The 17,950-nt window shown below is 40.1% G+C and overlaps 2 protein-coding genes across 6 annotated transcripts in view; one reads left to right on the top strand and one right to left on the bottom strand.

Annotated features, from left to right (window-relative positions):
* Positions 1-696: 696 nt before the first annotated feature.
* LOC129368169 (galanin receptor 2a) lies at positions 697-3,676 on the top strand. Its single transcript, XM_055043032.1, has 2 exons — positions 697-1,037; positions 3,007-3,676. Exons 1-2 carry the CDS (start codon positions 697-699, stop codon positions 3,674-3,676), a joined length of 1,011 nt encoding a protein of 336 aa, XP_054899007.1.
* A 5,085-nt stretch (positions 3,677-8,761) lies between these two features.
* Positions 8,762-17,950, bottom strand: part of exoc7 (exocyst complex component 7) — a 32,261-nt gene continuing 23,072 nt past the window's right edge. For all 5 annotated transcript variants that reach the window (XM_055042802.1, XM_055042798.1, XM_055042800.1 and 2 more), the window contains 3 exons: positions 9,774-9,815; positions 9,552-9,685; positions 8,762-9,014 (listed from right to left, as the gene is read on the bottom strand). In XM_055042802.1, coding sequence (XP_054898777.1) covers positions 8,912-9,014; positions 9,552-9,685; positions 9,774-9,815 — 279 coding nt within the window. In that variant the 3' untranslated portion in view covers positions 8,762-8,911. The remainder of the gene's footprint in view (positions 9,015-9,551; positions 9,686-9,773; positions 9,816-17,950) is intronic.

The raw sequence follows: 17,950 nt of genomic DNA, 5'->3' as shown, positions 1-17,950 counted from the left end.
AGTTCTGATCTTCCTTATTTTTAGTATATATATCTATATATATATATCAATATATATTGATATATATATCTATATATATATCAATATATATAGATATATATATCTTTATATTTCTAAATAATGTTGTCTTTACCATATTGTCAATTCTTCCAAATAGCTATAAGCGTTTTCATGCCTCACAGTTTGGGGCTATTGATTTCCCTAATGTTTGTGCAGAGATGCAATCTGTCCACAAGAGGGCAGCATTACCTCACTTATTAATTCAGGCAGCAGCTGCAAATTTCTCAGTTTTCTTCAAGGCAAAACCTGCTCATTACAGACAAGTTCTTTGAGGAAAGGGACTGATTAACATTCATTTTAGTTGGTATAACATTATGTCCGTCTTCTCAGTATTATTTTAGAGATGTTTGTATTTTCTAAGCGCTCTTCTTTTAATATCTAAAACCCATTTTCTGTTTGTTTGAGAAGTGCCTGAATGAACTTGATTTTTTCCTTCGCTGCAACTGTTCAAACATCTTCAGTTTGGGAACATCAGAGATGGGAGCCTCTCTCTCTGCAGCACAGGGCATATCATAGCTAAATCCACTCGGATCTGTGGTCTGGGTGCAGTGCGTAATGAGCTGTGCGCCGCCAGGAGCCGCGCATCGCAGCTGCTGTGCGCAAATCAAACCAAGTGAACCAAAATAGTAGAGAAACATGAATCTGTCCTCCACGAACTCCTCCGCGTGGAAAGCGGAGTCCGTGCTGATTTCGGTGGGATTTTCGCTCATCTTTCTGCTCGGCATCGCGGGGAACTCTCTGGTCCTTGCGGTTCTTTGCCGCAACGGACAGATGAGCACCAAGACCACCAACATGTTTATCTTCAGTCTGGGGGTGGCCGACCTCTGCTTCATTGTTTTCTGCGTGCCGTTCCAAGCGACCATCTACACCCTGGACCAGTGGGTCTTCGGTCCGGTGCTTTGCAGAGCCGTGCACTTCATCATCTTCCTCACCATGTACGCCAGCATCTTCACGCTGACCGCTGTTTCCCTGGACAGGTGCGCAACTTGAATCATATTTTTCACATTCTCTTGTAAATGTTAGGTTTTAACGAGTTAGTCCAAAATACAGTTTTAGTTTAAGCACAAGTCAGATTAAATAAAATAAAATAAAATAAAATGTGCGTAAGTCCAGAAAACTACAAAGTTAAGTAAAATACGTGGCGTTTAAGTACAATGCAATAAAAATGCGATTATAAACTATCTACTGCCATCTCTCAAACGCCGTCACGCTGAGTTTCACTCCCGGTATTCAGCTCAGCAGTTCCACAGCATCAGATATGCTCCGCTTCCTGCGTGAGAGCTCCATCAAAGAGGGACATGTTCAAAGTCTTCAGTCTGTCAGTCTGTGGCATCTGACAGATATACCACAGACAGCTGGGATGGAGAAGCTGAACATCAGAGGACCTGCAAAGAGTAAAACCAAATTGCAGTCTGAGAATAAAAAAAAATGTGAAAGTTTTTCGTTGTTAATCAACAGAAAACGTTTCCAGTTTGTCAGATATGAAAGTTCATTTCAAAAAGCTCCGAAATAAATTTTGATGTTACTGCCTGTAACCGTAACAGTATATATGGCACTCTGATTAATCTTTTTATTGATATTTTTTCTTGACAAATTGACAAATCAGCTCTGTTATTTTGAGTGAACAGCTTTAAAACCTCAAAACAAACCTTGATTTTAAAAGTCTGTCACAGTTTGTTTTTTGTCTTTGTGAAAGGAGGATGAACAAAGAGCTTCAGTTCATGCAAAAGTCTAGCCTGATTAAAACCCAGCCCCTCACTGCACTTTGTTTCAAGGCTCGTAAATGTCTCTTTTATCTTTCTGTTCATTAGTTATTTCTGGTTGAAATAATATATTTCAAGGCTTTTATTGCAACTGCAGCTTGACACTATGTTTAGGTGGCTCCCTGTAGCTCAAAGAATAGATTTTAAAATACTGCTGTTAGTTTACAAATCACTGAACGGTTTAGTTACAAATCACACAACAGATCTGCTGTTGTTGTATCAACCTTCCCGACCTCTCAGGTCTTCTGGTTCTGGTCTGCTCTGCATCCCCAGAACCAGAACGAAAGAGGAGAAGCAGCTTTCAGCATCTATGCACCAAAAATTTAGAACTTCAAACAAAAAACTGTAAAACAGCGGAAACCCTCCTTTAAATCTCAAATAAAAACACACCTGTTTAGAATTGTATTTAAAACGTAATACGTAACAATGTATTGTTTATATATATGATGATGTAAAGCACTTTGAAATTCCTTGCTGCTGAAATGTGCTATACAAATAAAATTTTATTGATTGATTGATTGAAGTGTTATTCGATTTTTAATGACCGCTTTCATCGTCAGCAGTGATGGAGGCAGCAAACGTTTTCATTTTAATTTCCATCTGATGTAGAAAATATTGAAGATATTACTAGGATTAGAAACTTTAAACTTTATTTTGAAAGACCAACCTAATCTTTTCTTTTTATTTTTTTAATGAGATTGAATCACTTTAGCAATTGAGATTTTATTCTATTTTTAAGTCTACCTGTAATTTATATATATATATTTGAGACATTTATTTTCAATTGGTACTACATAAATAAACTGACTGAACTGAATTATAGTTTAATTAAATTCCTTACTACTTGGTGCAAATTGGCTCATTAGGACTTTGAAAGTGTCTCTTAAGGCATAACCTCAGTGCTAATGATTCAACATAAGACTGAGTCTGTTCCTCCCAACCAGATGGCTAATTATGAGATGTACTTCAGATTAATAAGAAATGCTTAATATTGAGGTTTGTGGTCATGTGTTAGCCAGAGACATCGTACGTCACATCTGATCTGGCTCCAGCAGCTCGGACTTGGTCACTTTTCATTGACTCAAAAGTTAACTTTGAGGTTTCTGAGAACAACACAAACTTTTATCTCTCAACCAGCTTAGTCATTCATCCATTTCAGAAGTTCTTTCTTCTGTTTCTACAGGTACTTAGCCATATGTTACCCACTTCGCTCCCGGCAGATGAGGACTCCAAAGAATGCCCTCATCTCCATCTGCCTGGTTTGGTCTTTGGCTTTGGTTTTCTCCACACCATACCTCAGCTACTTCTCTCAGATGGACCTTGATGGCACCTTGCTGTGTATTCCTGCCTGGGAGCACAAACCTCGCTTCATAATGGACCTGTGGACCTTCATCTTTGGATACCTCATCCCGGTCCTGGTGCTCAGCCTCACATACGCTCGCACCATCCGCTACTTGTGGACCAGCGTAGATCCTGTCAAAGACAAGTCAGAGTCAAGGCGTTCCAAGCGGAAAGTCACCAAAATGATCCTGATTGTGGCTGCTCTATTCTGTCTCTGCTGGCTCCCTCATCACCTCATCATCCTCTGCATGTGGTTTGGACAATTCCCGCTCAACCACACAACGTATGCCCTGCGCATCCTCTCCCATTTGGTAGCCTATGCCAACTCTTGCCTCAATCCTATAGTCTACGCACTCGTCTCCAAGCATTTCCGCAAAGGTTTCCAGAACGTTTTCAGCTGCTCGAGGAAGAGGAGGGAGGAGAACAGGGTGCACGTCATCCAGGCAGTGAACACAGTCAGCAATATTGAGACGAGACCCTCAGAGGAAGAAGCAGCTTCCACTGCAACCTGACAGAAGAGAAACTCTGAGAAATGTCTCTTAAAAATGACAAATTCTGTAAATATTACTGTTTTTGCTGCTATTATTAATTGGTAAAAAAAAAAAAAAAAGTGAAAAAGGAACTTTGAAGGAAAATGCGGACTGTTTTTATGTATTATTGTTGTTGAAATTAAGGCATAACCTTAGGTGTTGAACCATCATAGAAGATGGTTAATGACTTTACTGACTGCCTGGGAATTACTGACTTTTCAGAGTTTGAAACTGAGTTCAACATTGAAACAAAAACAGAACACAGGAACACAGCAGAACATAAAGTCAATTTGGTGCCAATTCATCTTTCAGAGTTTCAAAATGTGAACAAAAGACCAAAATGTTGTTCCTACCCAAATGTAGATTTATCTATTTGACATATATCAACCTCACTAAAGGTGTAGGTCATCAGTCACACATTGTTATGTTGAATCATAACAAAAACAAAAACAAGCGAGCAGAAAAGGTACAAAAGGAAAAAAAAGTCCCCGCGGTAGAGAGGTAAGGTCAGTCCTAAATACTTAAGAAGGTAACTGGACTTCTTTCTTGCTTCTGTTTAATCTCTCATCCTTGTTCAGAATTGATGAAGCCTTTAGTTTCTGTTGTGATTTATTCTTTTGGTTCTACACACACTGGCTGTGTCCACTTTCTAAACAGTATGGTGGAAAATGACCATTCTTGTGCATAAATATTTGAAAAGACAAATGTGGCACATTCAGATATCTGGAAATTGCACCTAAACACAATCATTCTTCAGAATGATTGTGTTTTGACACATTGTGTGTAAATATCTGGTTTCAACTATATATAACAGGGTGCATAAGATGTAGAGGATTTGTGAATGGAATGCCCATATCTTTCTATGTATTGCTCCAATCTTGTGAAATATTAGGGACACTACTGCTAAATGAGGCTGTGGAGATGTGTTGATAAATTAAATGTTTGATTTTCCCAAACTTTTCAGTAAAACTTGAAAGTCTTTTTAAAAGTGATATAGGTTTTCAAGTTCTGAGCCCAATAAATATGACTGTTATAGTACAGTCATATTTTCCAACCTCTGCAGTGCATAACCAGGAGTCACCCCCTGCTGCCCAGTGGAGTGCAGATCTAATAGTAATTTACTCTGACAGTCTTCTGAGAGCCTAAAATATCTGAAAAATACTGTGGTCAAAAGAAAACGGTGATTACTCTGAAACATCTCACTGTGACTTAAATATAGAAAACAAATTACATCTATCTAAGTATATTATGCATCATCAATGTGGGGAATAAAACACATATTAGTACACACATACATAGACACTCAGTGTTTCCTTCACCTGCACTTGGGCTTTAAGTATTTGTAATCTTGGCATTCACTCTGAGCCTCTCTGTGAGTTATGTCTTCAATTGATCACTGCTACAAACAGGATACTCTGATCATTTTGAGTAACTGATTGGTAAAAATGAACATGCAATAATTCTCTGATTGTGGTCAGAAATCCTGATATCCACTGCTGAACCATTCTTCTGAAAGCAGTTCTAAGTACAAATATTGCTTTATATGGACCAGCTTTCACTACTGACTGACCAGTGAACTACATATTGCATTTCATCCATCTCTTATCCATCCCTGGTAATGCTTTTCTTGATCTATCTTGAGAGAATTTAGATGCATTTGACATGTTGCTAAAAATTGACGGAACAATAAAATGCTAGTGTAAAACAATATGTGAAAGTTATGCAACAGGAAATTAGAAAAGTGTTTAACAGGAAAAGACACCTTATTCTTTAGCTGATCATCTATTTTATGTCAGGTTTTCATTTTTCAGCTATTTAGGAATCATTTTATTGAAGTAAAAATTACATTTTCCACTAATATTGTTCTCATTTTCCAATACTCAGAAGATCATGCCCAAAAAGAATTTGTTGTTTTTCATGTGGTGTTTAAACCATAAAGCCTTGACTAATGAACTAAATGTTCAGACTTAAACTTGAGGTTACCTAAGAAGAGGATTTTGAACATTAAATTGTAAAGGAACAGAGTTTATTACGTTCAGGTGGAACAACCGAAGAGGAGAAACAGAAAACTGGACCGCTGTTATGGTGGGCTGGAGAGCATCAATAGATAAAATTAGAAACAAATCATGTTATGTGTAAATGTGTTTTTTATTTCAGACTTGTGGCCCTTTATTAGTTCCTGTTTGGCATAGAAGAGACTCAGAATAAGATTTATATGTTTATTTAATGTTTCATTTTATCAGTTTTTACATTCCAACTTTAAAAATACATGTTTGGTTGAACTAATGAAGATAATACAGCTGTGTTGAGTTTTATTCCCCTTCATAGAAGCCACACTGGATGTTTTTGTGTTGCCCAATTCACCTCCTGGCCTACGCAGCCAATCACTTTATCGCCTCTTGTAAACCTGGACCCATTTCTGTTTTAAGTCAAGCAATTGTATCCACTGCTACCACTAACTGTACATACTCTGGTTTTCATCCTAGACAAAGTACTAATTAATTTGTATTTCTTTCCTAGATAAAGCCTCCAGAAGAACAATTGCTCTTTTTTAAATAAACAGATTTTGGAATTAGGTTTAGGAGGTTAGAAGGACGCTGCCCCAAACCCTTGTCAGTGTTAGGATTAAAGTCTTCGGATTTGAATTAGAGTTGTAATTGGGATTGGAAAAAGTGTTGGATTTAAGGTTAGACTCGGAACCCTCAGTGCTAGTTGGCTGGCGTTTTATTTCTGAAGATTTTTCCAAGTAAAAACTTGAAGAGTGATTTTAGAAAAATCTAATCTATCCCTGGTTTCTTTGAATTTTCCATCCAAGCTCTCAGACTTTATTATTATGTTTTTAAATAAATTTAATATACATTTTCCTCTACAGACTGCATGAAGAGATTACAAGAAAGAATCAGGACAAGTGTACCAGCTGCAGATGTGTTTCTTTCATCTGCTGTTCAGTTTTGATCTGTTTAAACTGCTTTTGCTGATTAAAAAGGCAGCCCTACAGCACTGTGAGAGTTCTGAGGATCATCAATGGTTATGACAAACGTAACACAGGCCTTGCTGTTATTTTTTTTGTCAGCAGTGATTTTCAGACTCTCCCACCGAGGCCATTTCCCCCCGGTCTCTTTCTTGTTAAATTATGAACACTGACCTTCGCCAAGGTAAATGGGGTCTGCACCACTTTAGAGACTCCTGGATACATCTTCCACAGATGTTTTGGTGAGCCAGACACTGCTGGGAAGATTTGTCAGTTTTAGATGTTCTCTATTCATGAATAATGACTTTCATTTTTGTTCATTTGTAACCAAAAGCCTTAGAAAAAGGTTTTCTAACTCTTTCCAGACATGCAGCTTTTTGTAGATCTTTTAGCCCAAGAGCCATATTGTCAGACAGGTACTTAATTATACAGTTAATCAGTAATCAGACCTAATTAGAATGAATCAAATAAATTATTAATCAGTTTTTGTAATCTGATTATGGACTAATTAGTTTTTCACATAGCTACAGGTTGGACATCCTTTCTGTCAATAAAATAAAATAATCATTGAACACTGCTTTTTTTGACACTTTTCTTTTGCTCAAATTATATTTTTTTAATAGCATTTGTTTTAGAAATAAGAAAATGAAGATGCATTTTCCATGCATCATATTTTTTCATAGGCTGCAGCCACTGTATTTCCAGCTGAAGGTAACAGTGATGTTTAGACTAAATTATGTTATTTAGAGAAAGACTTGATCTTTTGTTCCACCGTCTTCACCTTTTGATGAAACCCTGACAGGTAAGAACCAAACAACCAGTATTGATCAGCGATGCTTTGTCGCTATGGAAACCTGCCAATTCCGAGGTGATCTCGTTGTCTTGGTGATAAGAAGCAACATCTTCACCCTGTGACCCACAGGATGATTTCAATGCCATGGGGAGACATAAAAACAGCTCAGTAGACTTTACAGCTCCAGGGCTGCATTAGTGTCAGCATCACCTGGAGGAGACATTCAGCAAAATGTTCAGCTCACTGCCGAACGAGGATCTTTAGGAGCCAAATGTGTTATGCTTCATTTTCTCATTTTTTTTTCTAAATTTGGCGCTTTTTGAACCCCATCTGTCTGTCAAATCTGTAAGCTTGAAATCTTACTCAGTCACCTCTGTGACGAAAATAATGTTTAGCACACTGTTTAGCGGAAACTCACCATGACTTGGGCTGCAACATAAATGAGGACTGCAGATTTTGAAAACTGTAAGTAAACAGTTGTGGAGCTTTTAGAAAAAATTACAGGACAACTATCTTAAATGCTAAAGCTAATAAACAACTGTAGACTCTTTTAACTTATGAAGAGAATGATTTTTTGATTTATGGCACAAAAGCAAGTTGGATATGGACCTGATCTGACTTGAATACCTGCTGTTGATGAATCAGTCGCCATGTGGTGCCCCAGCACCACTGATGGTCACACAGCCCTCAGGATGCTCTTGCCACTACCATGCTTTGGAAGTGGAACAGCATGCTTGTGTTTAAAAGCTTCTTTGAATCGTGCAAGCTTATAGTACATCTCTGCATTGAGGTCAAACATTTTATCTTTTCTGGTCATAAAATAGTTCAACTGAAGACATTTAGCTCGTCCTTGTGGCCAGGTTCAAATTCCAGTCGAATTTGAAGAAGTTAATAGAGCAGATGTTTGGTCAGGTAATTCTAAAAAAAAAAAAACACTTTTTTTTAACTTAAAAACTCCTCTGTACTGAACATTAACAATGAGTTTTATAAATATGATTTAATTGTGTAATTCCAATTTAGACTGAGAAATTATCATTTAAACAAGCAAATCTTGAACTTCTACAAACTTATTCAGGCCAGTTTAGAGGAAAACACGCCAACGAGTCTGTTGGCACCACACTGAACACATGGTCTGAACGTCTTCCTGCATCCAGCCTCTTCACCTCATTAGGGGACGATCTCTCTGTGGGGTTTCTCTAATTGTTGAATGTTCTTTAAGTGGCGACATCTGGATGTTTTCCGTCATCTGTCTCCATATTCGTTTGTTTTAATTATCTGTAATGAGCATAATTAGACAAACTAATAAAGCAGGATGATTTAGTGTTTATTAATCAGAAACTTGACATTAGAGAAGCAAAGTTAGATAAATATATGATAGAAAACATTCAGATGCAGAAAGGGCGGAGGTGGTGTGCGGAGGGCGTGTTTCTGGATGAGGGAGACGAGCTGTACATCAGGCTGACGTGTCAAAAAGCTTCTCGATCATCTCCTCCACCTCCTCTGGCCGATACTTGTGATACTTCTCGGGGTTCTTAGTGAAGGAGATGTTGGCACACCTGAAGGTGAAACCAAAGGAGTGAAACATTTTCTGCCATAAGGAACCGATTCAAGAATCTTAACACCATGCCATGGCACACTGTTTGACATCCATCATTCAGAAAACAGCTGCAAACTTGATGCAATGTCAGGGAAATTACAGAAATTTAGAAGTTCCATATCAGACTCTGTAGGCAATAATACCAAGAGTCTGAAGGTCCTGCAATGGCCCAGTCAAAGTGGATATTTCAGTTCTACCCAAGTGAAATATTACGGTGGGGTCTGAAAAGATTTAGCCTGGCTGCTGTGCGACGTTGTAAATGAGAGTGGGGGAAACAAACCCCTCCCTGATAAAGTTAGATAAAATGTGGCTACTGAGAGACAGTGGGGCTAAAGCTGGCTGTGTAAAGAGCGGACTAACAGGGTCTACTGTTTTCCTATACTCAGCTCTTCCATTTTGGAACATGACAATTTAGTTTCTTTTAGTTTTCTATAGTCAAACAGATCACATCCTCCGATAAAGATTACCAGGGGATATAAAATGGATGTTTTTTCACCTCTGCGTGAAGGCTCTGTAAGCATCTGAGACGATTTTCCTCTGGGACTGTCGGATGTAGTCTCTCTGTTCCTTATCTGGAATGGCCCAGCCTTTCTGAATCTTGCACAACTCCTCCAAGCCATCATTGAACCCCTGAGAGAGACATACAGGGAACAACTGCAGTTAAAAAATCTGATTTAATATGTTCACACCAAAGATTTCTATTTTCTTTGTGGCTCACCTTAAATTTGTCTTTAATCACCTGCCGCTCTTTGTCTTTCAGCTAAAAGAGAAAAACACGTTCAAACAACATTAAGTTACATATGAAACTACAAAAATTAACTCGCAAAGTTTTCAGCTTGACAGTAAACTCCTCGTTTTTTTTTTCTACTTGCTTCTGTGAAATTCCTTTCCATATATCGAGCTATGGAGGTTTCACTATCTCCATCATCAGTTTCCTCTTCCTTCGGGATGCAGGGGAGTCAAAACTCATCCTCTACCTCCATTTACCTCATCACAACTAATATGCTTAGTTGAGCATATTTTTAAACAACCCAAATTTTATATCCTGCATGTCAACTCCAGCTTTAAAACCACATGTTGTAGTGTCCTAGCAACCAGCACAACAAAACTTGGGCGCAATGTGGAGGTGTGTGCGCTCCTCCTCAGCTGCAAGCTTTGGTCAAGCAGAAAACACAGCTGTTTCCCATTTCTGTTCATGTGGTGTCTGAATGTGTAGTAGGACTTATTGATTTAGAAAACAGATTACTGATTGTAGCAGGGGCACTATCGCATGAGGCCTGGATGATAGTCTACCTTTAGATCATCAAACAGCATAAGGAACATATCAATGCTATCACAGTGTAGGGTAAGTTTTGGTAATTAGATTTTCTCACCAGAAACAAACAAACAAAAAAAAAAAAACAAGCATGATATTTGTGGTGTTTTTAGTTTGACATATTAAACTGAAATATTTGTTTTTGAGTTTTAAGAAATTTAAAGCTTGATTTTTCTTCTCATATCTAAAATAATAAAAACCTAAACCCAACAGCAAAGAGAATTTTTTTTTGTATGCTTTTTCTCGTATGACCTTGTCCAACTTGATTTGTTTTGTGGTGAGAAGATAACAGATTAATAGTACCAACAGTCACAATTTTCATTGCCTGTGAAGGAATGTAAAAGAAAATATTTTTTGCCTGATTTTATTTCTTTAAAATTTCAAAAACAAGTCAAGATTTATACTTAGCCACTTTTGACGACTAGCTTTTTTAAAGCTAATCAAATAAAAACTTGTTTTTTGTTTTTCATTGAACAAGAAGAGCAAAAAGAAAATGAGAACTGTGGATAGCAGTTTGCAATGAGGCTGTAGGTTATTAGGCCCGAGCAGCTAAGCGCTGCGAAGGCCTATTGTTTCTGTACTGTTTCTTATTAGGCCCGAGCAGCTAAGCGCTGCGAAGGCCTATTGTTTCTGTACTGTTTCTTATTATTATTATTATTCTTCCACCCAAATGAATTGGCTTTTTGAGGGCTTTATCATATTCAAAAACTCACCAAACTTGGCGGACGCGTAAAGGGAGTTTCAAAATTTTGTATTTTAAGGTCATTGCAAAAATCCCATAAGAAATGACTCAATAGCGCCACCTAGAAATTTTCAAAGGACCCTTTGCTATTCACTTACTTTATCCTAGAGACATGAAATTTGGGACTCTTCTAGAGCTCCCCAGGACGCTCAAAATTTACAATTAATGTCATAGTGCAAGTATCACAGCAAGTCGGCCATTTTGGATTGAAGGTCCAATTTTGAGGCCATTTTTGCCGTTTACAGCCTTCGTATTTGATCGAACTCCTCCTAGGGATTTCGATTGATCGGCTTCAAATTCGGTCAGTCTGTTCATAAGGCATGTCCCATCTAAAGTTATCAAAACTGTGAGTTTTTGAGTATGCTGAAGGGGGTTTAGCAGGGGTCAAAGTTCACCTACTCGCCATAAAAACATAAACTGTTATATCTCCTACACAGAAACTCACAGAGGCACCAGAGTTACTGTGATTAATCATCATTGGCTGCCCTACAATACCCTGTGGTCGAATGATGACATCACTTAGACCACGCCCCCTGAGAACAGGAAGTGTCATGTTTTACTGAGAACGGTCGCTATCTGACCCCTTTGACCTCATCAACATGAAACTGTGCCAAGACACAGAGAACATGTTGGTGTGTTGACGATTCCAACCCCGACCAGCTTTGATGGAGCAGATGGGCGTGGCGGCGTGGCGAAGTGACCTGTAAACGCCATCGCCATACGTTTGGCTCTCAATTCCACATTTTCAGGCCCAGCTGCTCCAAACTCACAAGGATGGTCCCTCATCTACTCCCCTACAGGAATCCATCACAATATTTGGTGGGCGTGGCCTAATTTTTCTATAGCGCCCCCTAGAAAACTTTAAATGATCAGCCCCAAGCCATGCTTTAACCTACAATTACGAAACTTTGTACACATTTGTATCATGTCAGGACTTAAAAGAAAGTCTCTTGGAGCCATGGTCTAAACCCCACAGGAAGTCAGCCATTTTGGATTGAAGTTCAGATTTTGACCCCATTTTTGCCGTTTACAGCCTTCCTATTTGATCGAACTCCTCCTAGAGATTTCGATTGATCGGCTTCAAACTCGGTCAGTCTGTTCATAAGGCATGTCCCATCTAAAGTTATCAAAACGGTGAGTTTTTGAGAATGCTGAAGGGGGGTTAGCAGGGGTCAAAGTTCACCTACACGCCATAAAAACATAAACTGCTATATCTCCTACACAGAAACTCACAGAGGCACCAAAGTTACTGTGATTGATCATCATCGGCTGCCCGACAATACCCTATGGTCGAATGATCACATCACTTAGGCCACGCCCCCTGAGAACAGGAAGTGTAATGTTTTACTGTCAATGGTCGCTATCTGACCCCTTTGACCTCATCAACATGAAACTGTGCCCAGACACAGAAGACATGTTGGTGTGTTTAGGATTCTAATCCCGACCAGCTACGATGGAGCAGGTGGGCGTGGCGGCGTGGCAAAGTCACCTGTAACGCCATCGCCATACGTTTGGCTCTCAATTCCACATTTTCGGGCCCAGCTGCTCCAAACTCACAAGGATGGATCCTAATACACTCCCTTACAGGAATCCATCACAATATTTGTAGGGCGTGGCCTAATTTCTCTATAGCGCCCCCTAGAAAACAGCAGCCCATAGGTTATGTTGTTATTAATTATTTAAATACATTATTATAACTTTTTATATATATATGTTTATTTGTGGGTTAAAGTACAAACATTCATTCATTTTTGCTAGAAATAATACAAAAAAAGTCATTCAGCAAAACTTATGAAACAGCGAAGTAAAAACACTGGGGTCAGTGTTGATGGAGTACTACTGGCCCCTTGTGACAAAATACTGGTACTGCTGGTGCAATACCAGTATTGCACCAGCAGGAGGCAGTGGTACTCCATCAATGACAAAACAGATTGACGCTACGTGATAACAGTCAGCCAGCGACAGCTGGAGCTGCAAAGTTTTCCTGAACATTTTGCCTGCTTTTTGGAGCCACAGAACTGGACTACGCTCAACATTTTGCTTGGATTTTGGAGTTGCAAATCCGAACCACGCTTTTGAGCAAGAAGGCTCTGTTGGACCGGAGTTGGAGCAGTTTAATGGGCTCTTTGCACCTCAGCTTCCGCGTTACGGCTCAAATGTTTTTCCAAGGTAACAATTAATAATGTACGTCCATCCGAAGCCCAAACAAGTAAGCCGGAGAAAAGTTTTAAGATGTTCGCCTCGTTATACATTCACAGATATGAAGGTGAGTTTTATTTTCTTTAAACTGCTAGCACAATCCTTCTAGCTTGTGCTAGCAGGGATTATTTTCGGACATTTTTCTTGTAAAAATCTGCTATTTAATTATCTAAAGATTTCTTTAGATAATCTAAAGAGCACAGAGCTTACTCTGGTATCGGAGTTCTAGTTCAGCTGACTGTTCAGATTTGCTTGTTCCGTGTTGCTTAAGATTTCTGTGTTATTTCGTTTTATTACTTTTGCATGCTTGTTGTGAATGGCTCATTAAGATGGTGTTTAGAGCGGTGTGTGCGGCGTTAGCTTCAAGTGGTAGCTTTAACTTGTAGCAACGAATATTTACAAGCTGTCTTAATTGAGGATGGCTTGGAAATCCATGAAAACCTAAACAAAGTACATAGTATTGTTTTATTTGTGTCTTAAGTACGACTTTGTCTTTTATAGCAGTCATAGTTTCTGAAAGTGGAATAAAGAGCCGCATTCGGGTATACAGTTGTGACTTCAGCGCGGCAGGTGCAAAGAGCCCATTGCTGTTCGTTTAAACAGTCGTAACTCGCGGTGCGGTGAGTAATTATTCCTTCCTGCTGGTTCTGGAAGCCGTCATGTTTGGAACAGTTATTCTGAGGAGGATGCTAACCCAATGCCTGAGGCCTGCAACGTTTTTAATGCTAACGAAGCGCTTTACTAATTCAATAAACTGAATAGTGTGTGTGATACATCCAGTTTCATACATTGAGAGTTGTTTGTTATTATGTATAGAAGATGTTTAAAATGTCGTTTGAAAGAGCTCTGAAAAAATGCTAAGTATCTTTTTTACCGATCCATTGGGGTTGTAATATTTAGTTGCAGCACTTCCTGTGATTAATACCTAATTAATGGATGGGATTCAGCCTGTGCTATTGTTCTAATGTGCTGAAAGTTAACTGTGCTCTCTTAATGTGCATTGCCCTTGGTTTATTACTGAACAGTGCGGTTTATTAAACTGATACATCTTAACCTTCACCATTTTCCTGACTCATTTCACGATAACGTCAAAGTTGCACTGCATTTAGATCTCAGTTGTAGTTAACATCAAGCATGTGGGTGTGGCTTAGTGTAAAACTTTCACTATTTACCATGAAAGATCAACATCAAGATCAACTTCCAAATGCAAGATCACAGCTGCATCACACTTCCTCTGTCTTTCTAGAGAACAGCCCTGAACACATTTCCATGGTCACTTGATGACCTCACTGTAGCCCCGCCACTTTTAAGAGGCAGTCACATGTTTTTTCTGCTGTATGTTTTACTGTTATTCTATAATTTATATGGGTGTCATCATGTGAATACTGACTAAAAACGATAACATGATGAAATCTATGAATGCTGGCTGCTGACCGAACCGCATTGGGGTGTAGAAATGACGAAATGCATTACTTCGCCATGTGCATATGATCGGCTCTAAATGACACGTGGATCATCGGACTGGCGCCAAATTGGATACGTATGACCTTTGTTGACCTCTAAGAGTAAAACAGCATTGAAATGTATTTTGGCTCCACTGCGCCCCTACATTAATCCGCCAGCTATATTTCCTCGCTAAACCAATGAATCTATACCACATTTTTTTGCATCGTGAAGGATAGCCGCCGAACGCATAGATGCGTACCGCCTGGTGGACGGGCGCAGAAACTGCGCAACAACTTCTCTCTTAGCACGTGCGCAGCATTGATGGAAACTGAGCAACAGCTTCCGCGGTGCGGGCGGAGGCGCTGAAAACTGTGTGAGAGCTTCTGTGGTGGCTGGCGTGAGGCGGCGGTTGCTCGTACCCCGCGGTGGCAATAGGCCGGAGCGGCGCTTGGCTGCGAGGGCCGTTCGAGGCTGCTTGCAGCTTTAATTATTATTATTATTATTCTCCCTCCAAATGAATTGGTCTTTTGGGGGCTTTATCATATTCAAAAACTCACCAAACTTGGCGGAGGCCTTAAGCCTGTTTCAAATTTACGTATTTTAAAGTCGACGCAACAATTGCAAAAGAAATGGCTCAATAGCGCCACCTTGAAATTTTCAAAGGACCCTTTGCTATTCACTTACTTCATCGTAGAGACATGAAATTTGGTACACTTGTAGAGCTCCCCAAGATGCTCAAAATTTACAATTAATGTCATAGTGCAAGTATCACAGGAAGTCAGCCATTTTGGATTGAATGTCAAATTTTCACCCCATTTTTGCCATTTACAGCCTTCGTATTTGATCGAACTCCTCCTAGGGATTTCCATTGATCGGCTTCAAACTCGGTCAGTCTGTTCATAAGGCATGTCCCATCTAAAGTTATCAAAACTGTGAGTTTTTGAGTATGCTGATGGGGGGTAAGCAGGGGTCAAAGTTCACCTACTCGCCATAAAAAAATAAACTGCTATATCTCCTACACAAACTCACAGAGGCACCAAAGTTACTGTGATTGATCATCATCGGGTCTCCTACAATATCCTATGGTCAGTGATGACATCACTTAGGCCACGCCCCCTGAGAACAGGAAGTGTAATGTTTTACTGTGGACGGTCGCTATCTGACCCCTTTGACCTCATCAACATGAAACTGTGCCCAGACACAGAAAACATGTTGGTGTATTGAGGATTCCAACCCCGACCACATTCGATGGAGCAGGTGGGCGTGGCGGCGTGGCGAAGTGACCTCTAACGCCATCGCCATACGTTTGGCTCTCAATTCCACATTTTCGGGCCCAGCTGCTGCAAACTAACAAGGATGGATCGACATCACCTCCCCGACAGGAATCCATCACAATATTTGTGGGGCGTGGCCTAATTTCTCTATAGCGCCCCCTAGAAAAATTTAAATGATCAGCCCCAAGCCATGCTTTAACCTACAATTACGAAACGTTGTAGACATGTGTACCTTGTCAGGACTTACAAAAAAGTCTCTTGGAGCCATGGTCTAATCCCCACAGGAAGTCGGCATTTTAGATTGAAGTTCAGATTTTGACCCCATTTTTTGCCGTTTACAGCCTCCGTATTTGATCGAACTCCTCCTAGGGATTTCGATTGATCGGCTTCAACTCGGTCAGTCTGTTCATAAGGCATGTCCCATCTAAAGTTATCAAAACGAGTTTTTGAGAATGCTGAAGGAGGGTTAGCAGGGGTCAAAGTTCACCTACTCGCCATAAAAACATAAACTGCTATATTTCCTACACAGAAACTCACAGAGGCACCAAAGTTACTGTGATTGATCATCATCGGGTGTCCTCAATACCGTATGGTCGAATGATGACATCACTTAGGCCACGCCCCCTGAGAACAGGAAGTGTAATGTTTTACTGTGAAAGGTCGCTATCTGACCCCTTTGACCTCATCAACATGAAACTGTGCCCAGACACAGAAGCCATGTTGGTGTGTTGAGGATTCTAATCCCGACCAGCTACGATGGAGCAGGTGGGCGTGGCGGCGTGGCGAAGTGTCCTGTAACGCCATCGCCATACGTTTGGCTCTCAATTCCACATTTTTTGGGCGCAGCTGCTCCAAACTCACAAGGATGGATCTTCATCCACTCCCCGACAGGAATCCATCACAATATTTGTAGGTGTGGCCCAATTTCTCTATAGCGCCCCCTAGAAAATTTAAAATGATCAGCCCCAAGCCATGCTTTAACCTACAATTACGAAACTTTGTACACATGTGTACCATGTCAGGACTTACAAAAAAGTCTCTTGGAGCCATGGTCTAAACCCCAGAGGAAGTCGGCCATTTTAGATTGAAGTTCAGATTTTGATCCCATTTTTGCCGTTTATAAACCATTTCAGTAATTCGCCACTTGGGGTCAGTATTGCTCCACAAATGAAACAGCAGATAATCAGGATGAAGAACAATATCAGTATTTCGCCAGTAGGTGTCAGTGTTCCTCCACCGATGATAAACAGATCCACGGCGGATGGGCGTGAAAACTTTGTGAGTGTGTTGCCATGACATTTCTAAAAGGATAGAAATGTCTCAGATAATTTTTGTTGAATTAAATCATGCAGTAAATGTAGCGTTTTCTTACTTCTTACAAACCATTTCAGTAATTCGCCACTCTGAGTAAGTATTACTCCAACAATGAAATAGAGTGCTTTAGAAACACAGCTGAAATGATGAAAAATGACGAACTGTAGTACTTCGCTATGTGCATATGATTGGCTGTAAATGACACGTGGATCATCCGACTGACGCCAAATTGGATACGTATGACCTTTGTTGACCTCTAAAGAGAACAACAGCATTGAAATATATTTTGGCTCCACTGCGCGTCCTACATTAATCCGCCAGCTATATTTCCTCGCTAAAGCAATGAATCTATACCACATTTTTTTGCATCGTCAAGGATAGCCGCCGAACGCATAGATGCGTACCGCCTGGTGGACGGGCGGAAACTGCGCAACAACTTCTGTCTTAGCACGTGCGCAGCTTTGATGAAAACTGAGCACAGCTTCCGCGGTGCGGGCGGAGGAGCTGAAAACTGCGTGAGAGCTTCTGTGGTGGCTGGCGTGAGGCGGCGGTTGCTCGTACCCCGCGGTGGACAATAGGCCGGAGCGGCGCTTGCTGCGAGGGCC

This window comes from Poeciliopsis prolifica, unplaced genomic scaffold (assembly GCF_027474105.1).
Source record: "Poeciliopsis prolifica strain line A6 unplaced genomic scaffold, Auburn_PproV2 SCAFFOLD018, whole genome shotgun sequence".
NCBI classification, from domain to species: domain Eukaryota; kingdom Metazoa; phylum Chordata; class Actinopteri; order Cyprinodontiformes; family Poeciliidae; genus Poeciliopsis; species Poeciliopsis prolifica.
Note: the sequence above shows the minus strand (reverse complement) of the source record. Positions and strands in the feature narration are given on the sequence as shown.

What these genes read in the sequence shown, in the direction of transcription:
- LOC129368169 (XM_055043032.1), top strand. Translation starts at nt 697, where the DNA reads ATGAATCTGTCCTCCACGAACTCCTCCGCGTGGAAAGCGGAGTCCGTG. An exon ending in ACCGCTGTTTCCCTGGACAG is followed by an intron (nt 1,038 to 3,006) that starts GTGCGCAACTTG and finishes CTGTTTCTACAG; the next exon opens with GTACTTAGCCATATGTTACC.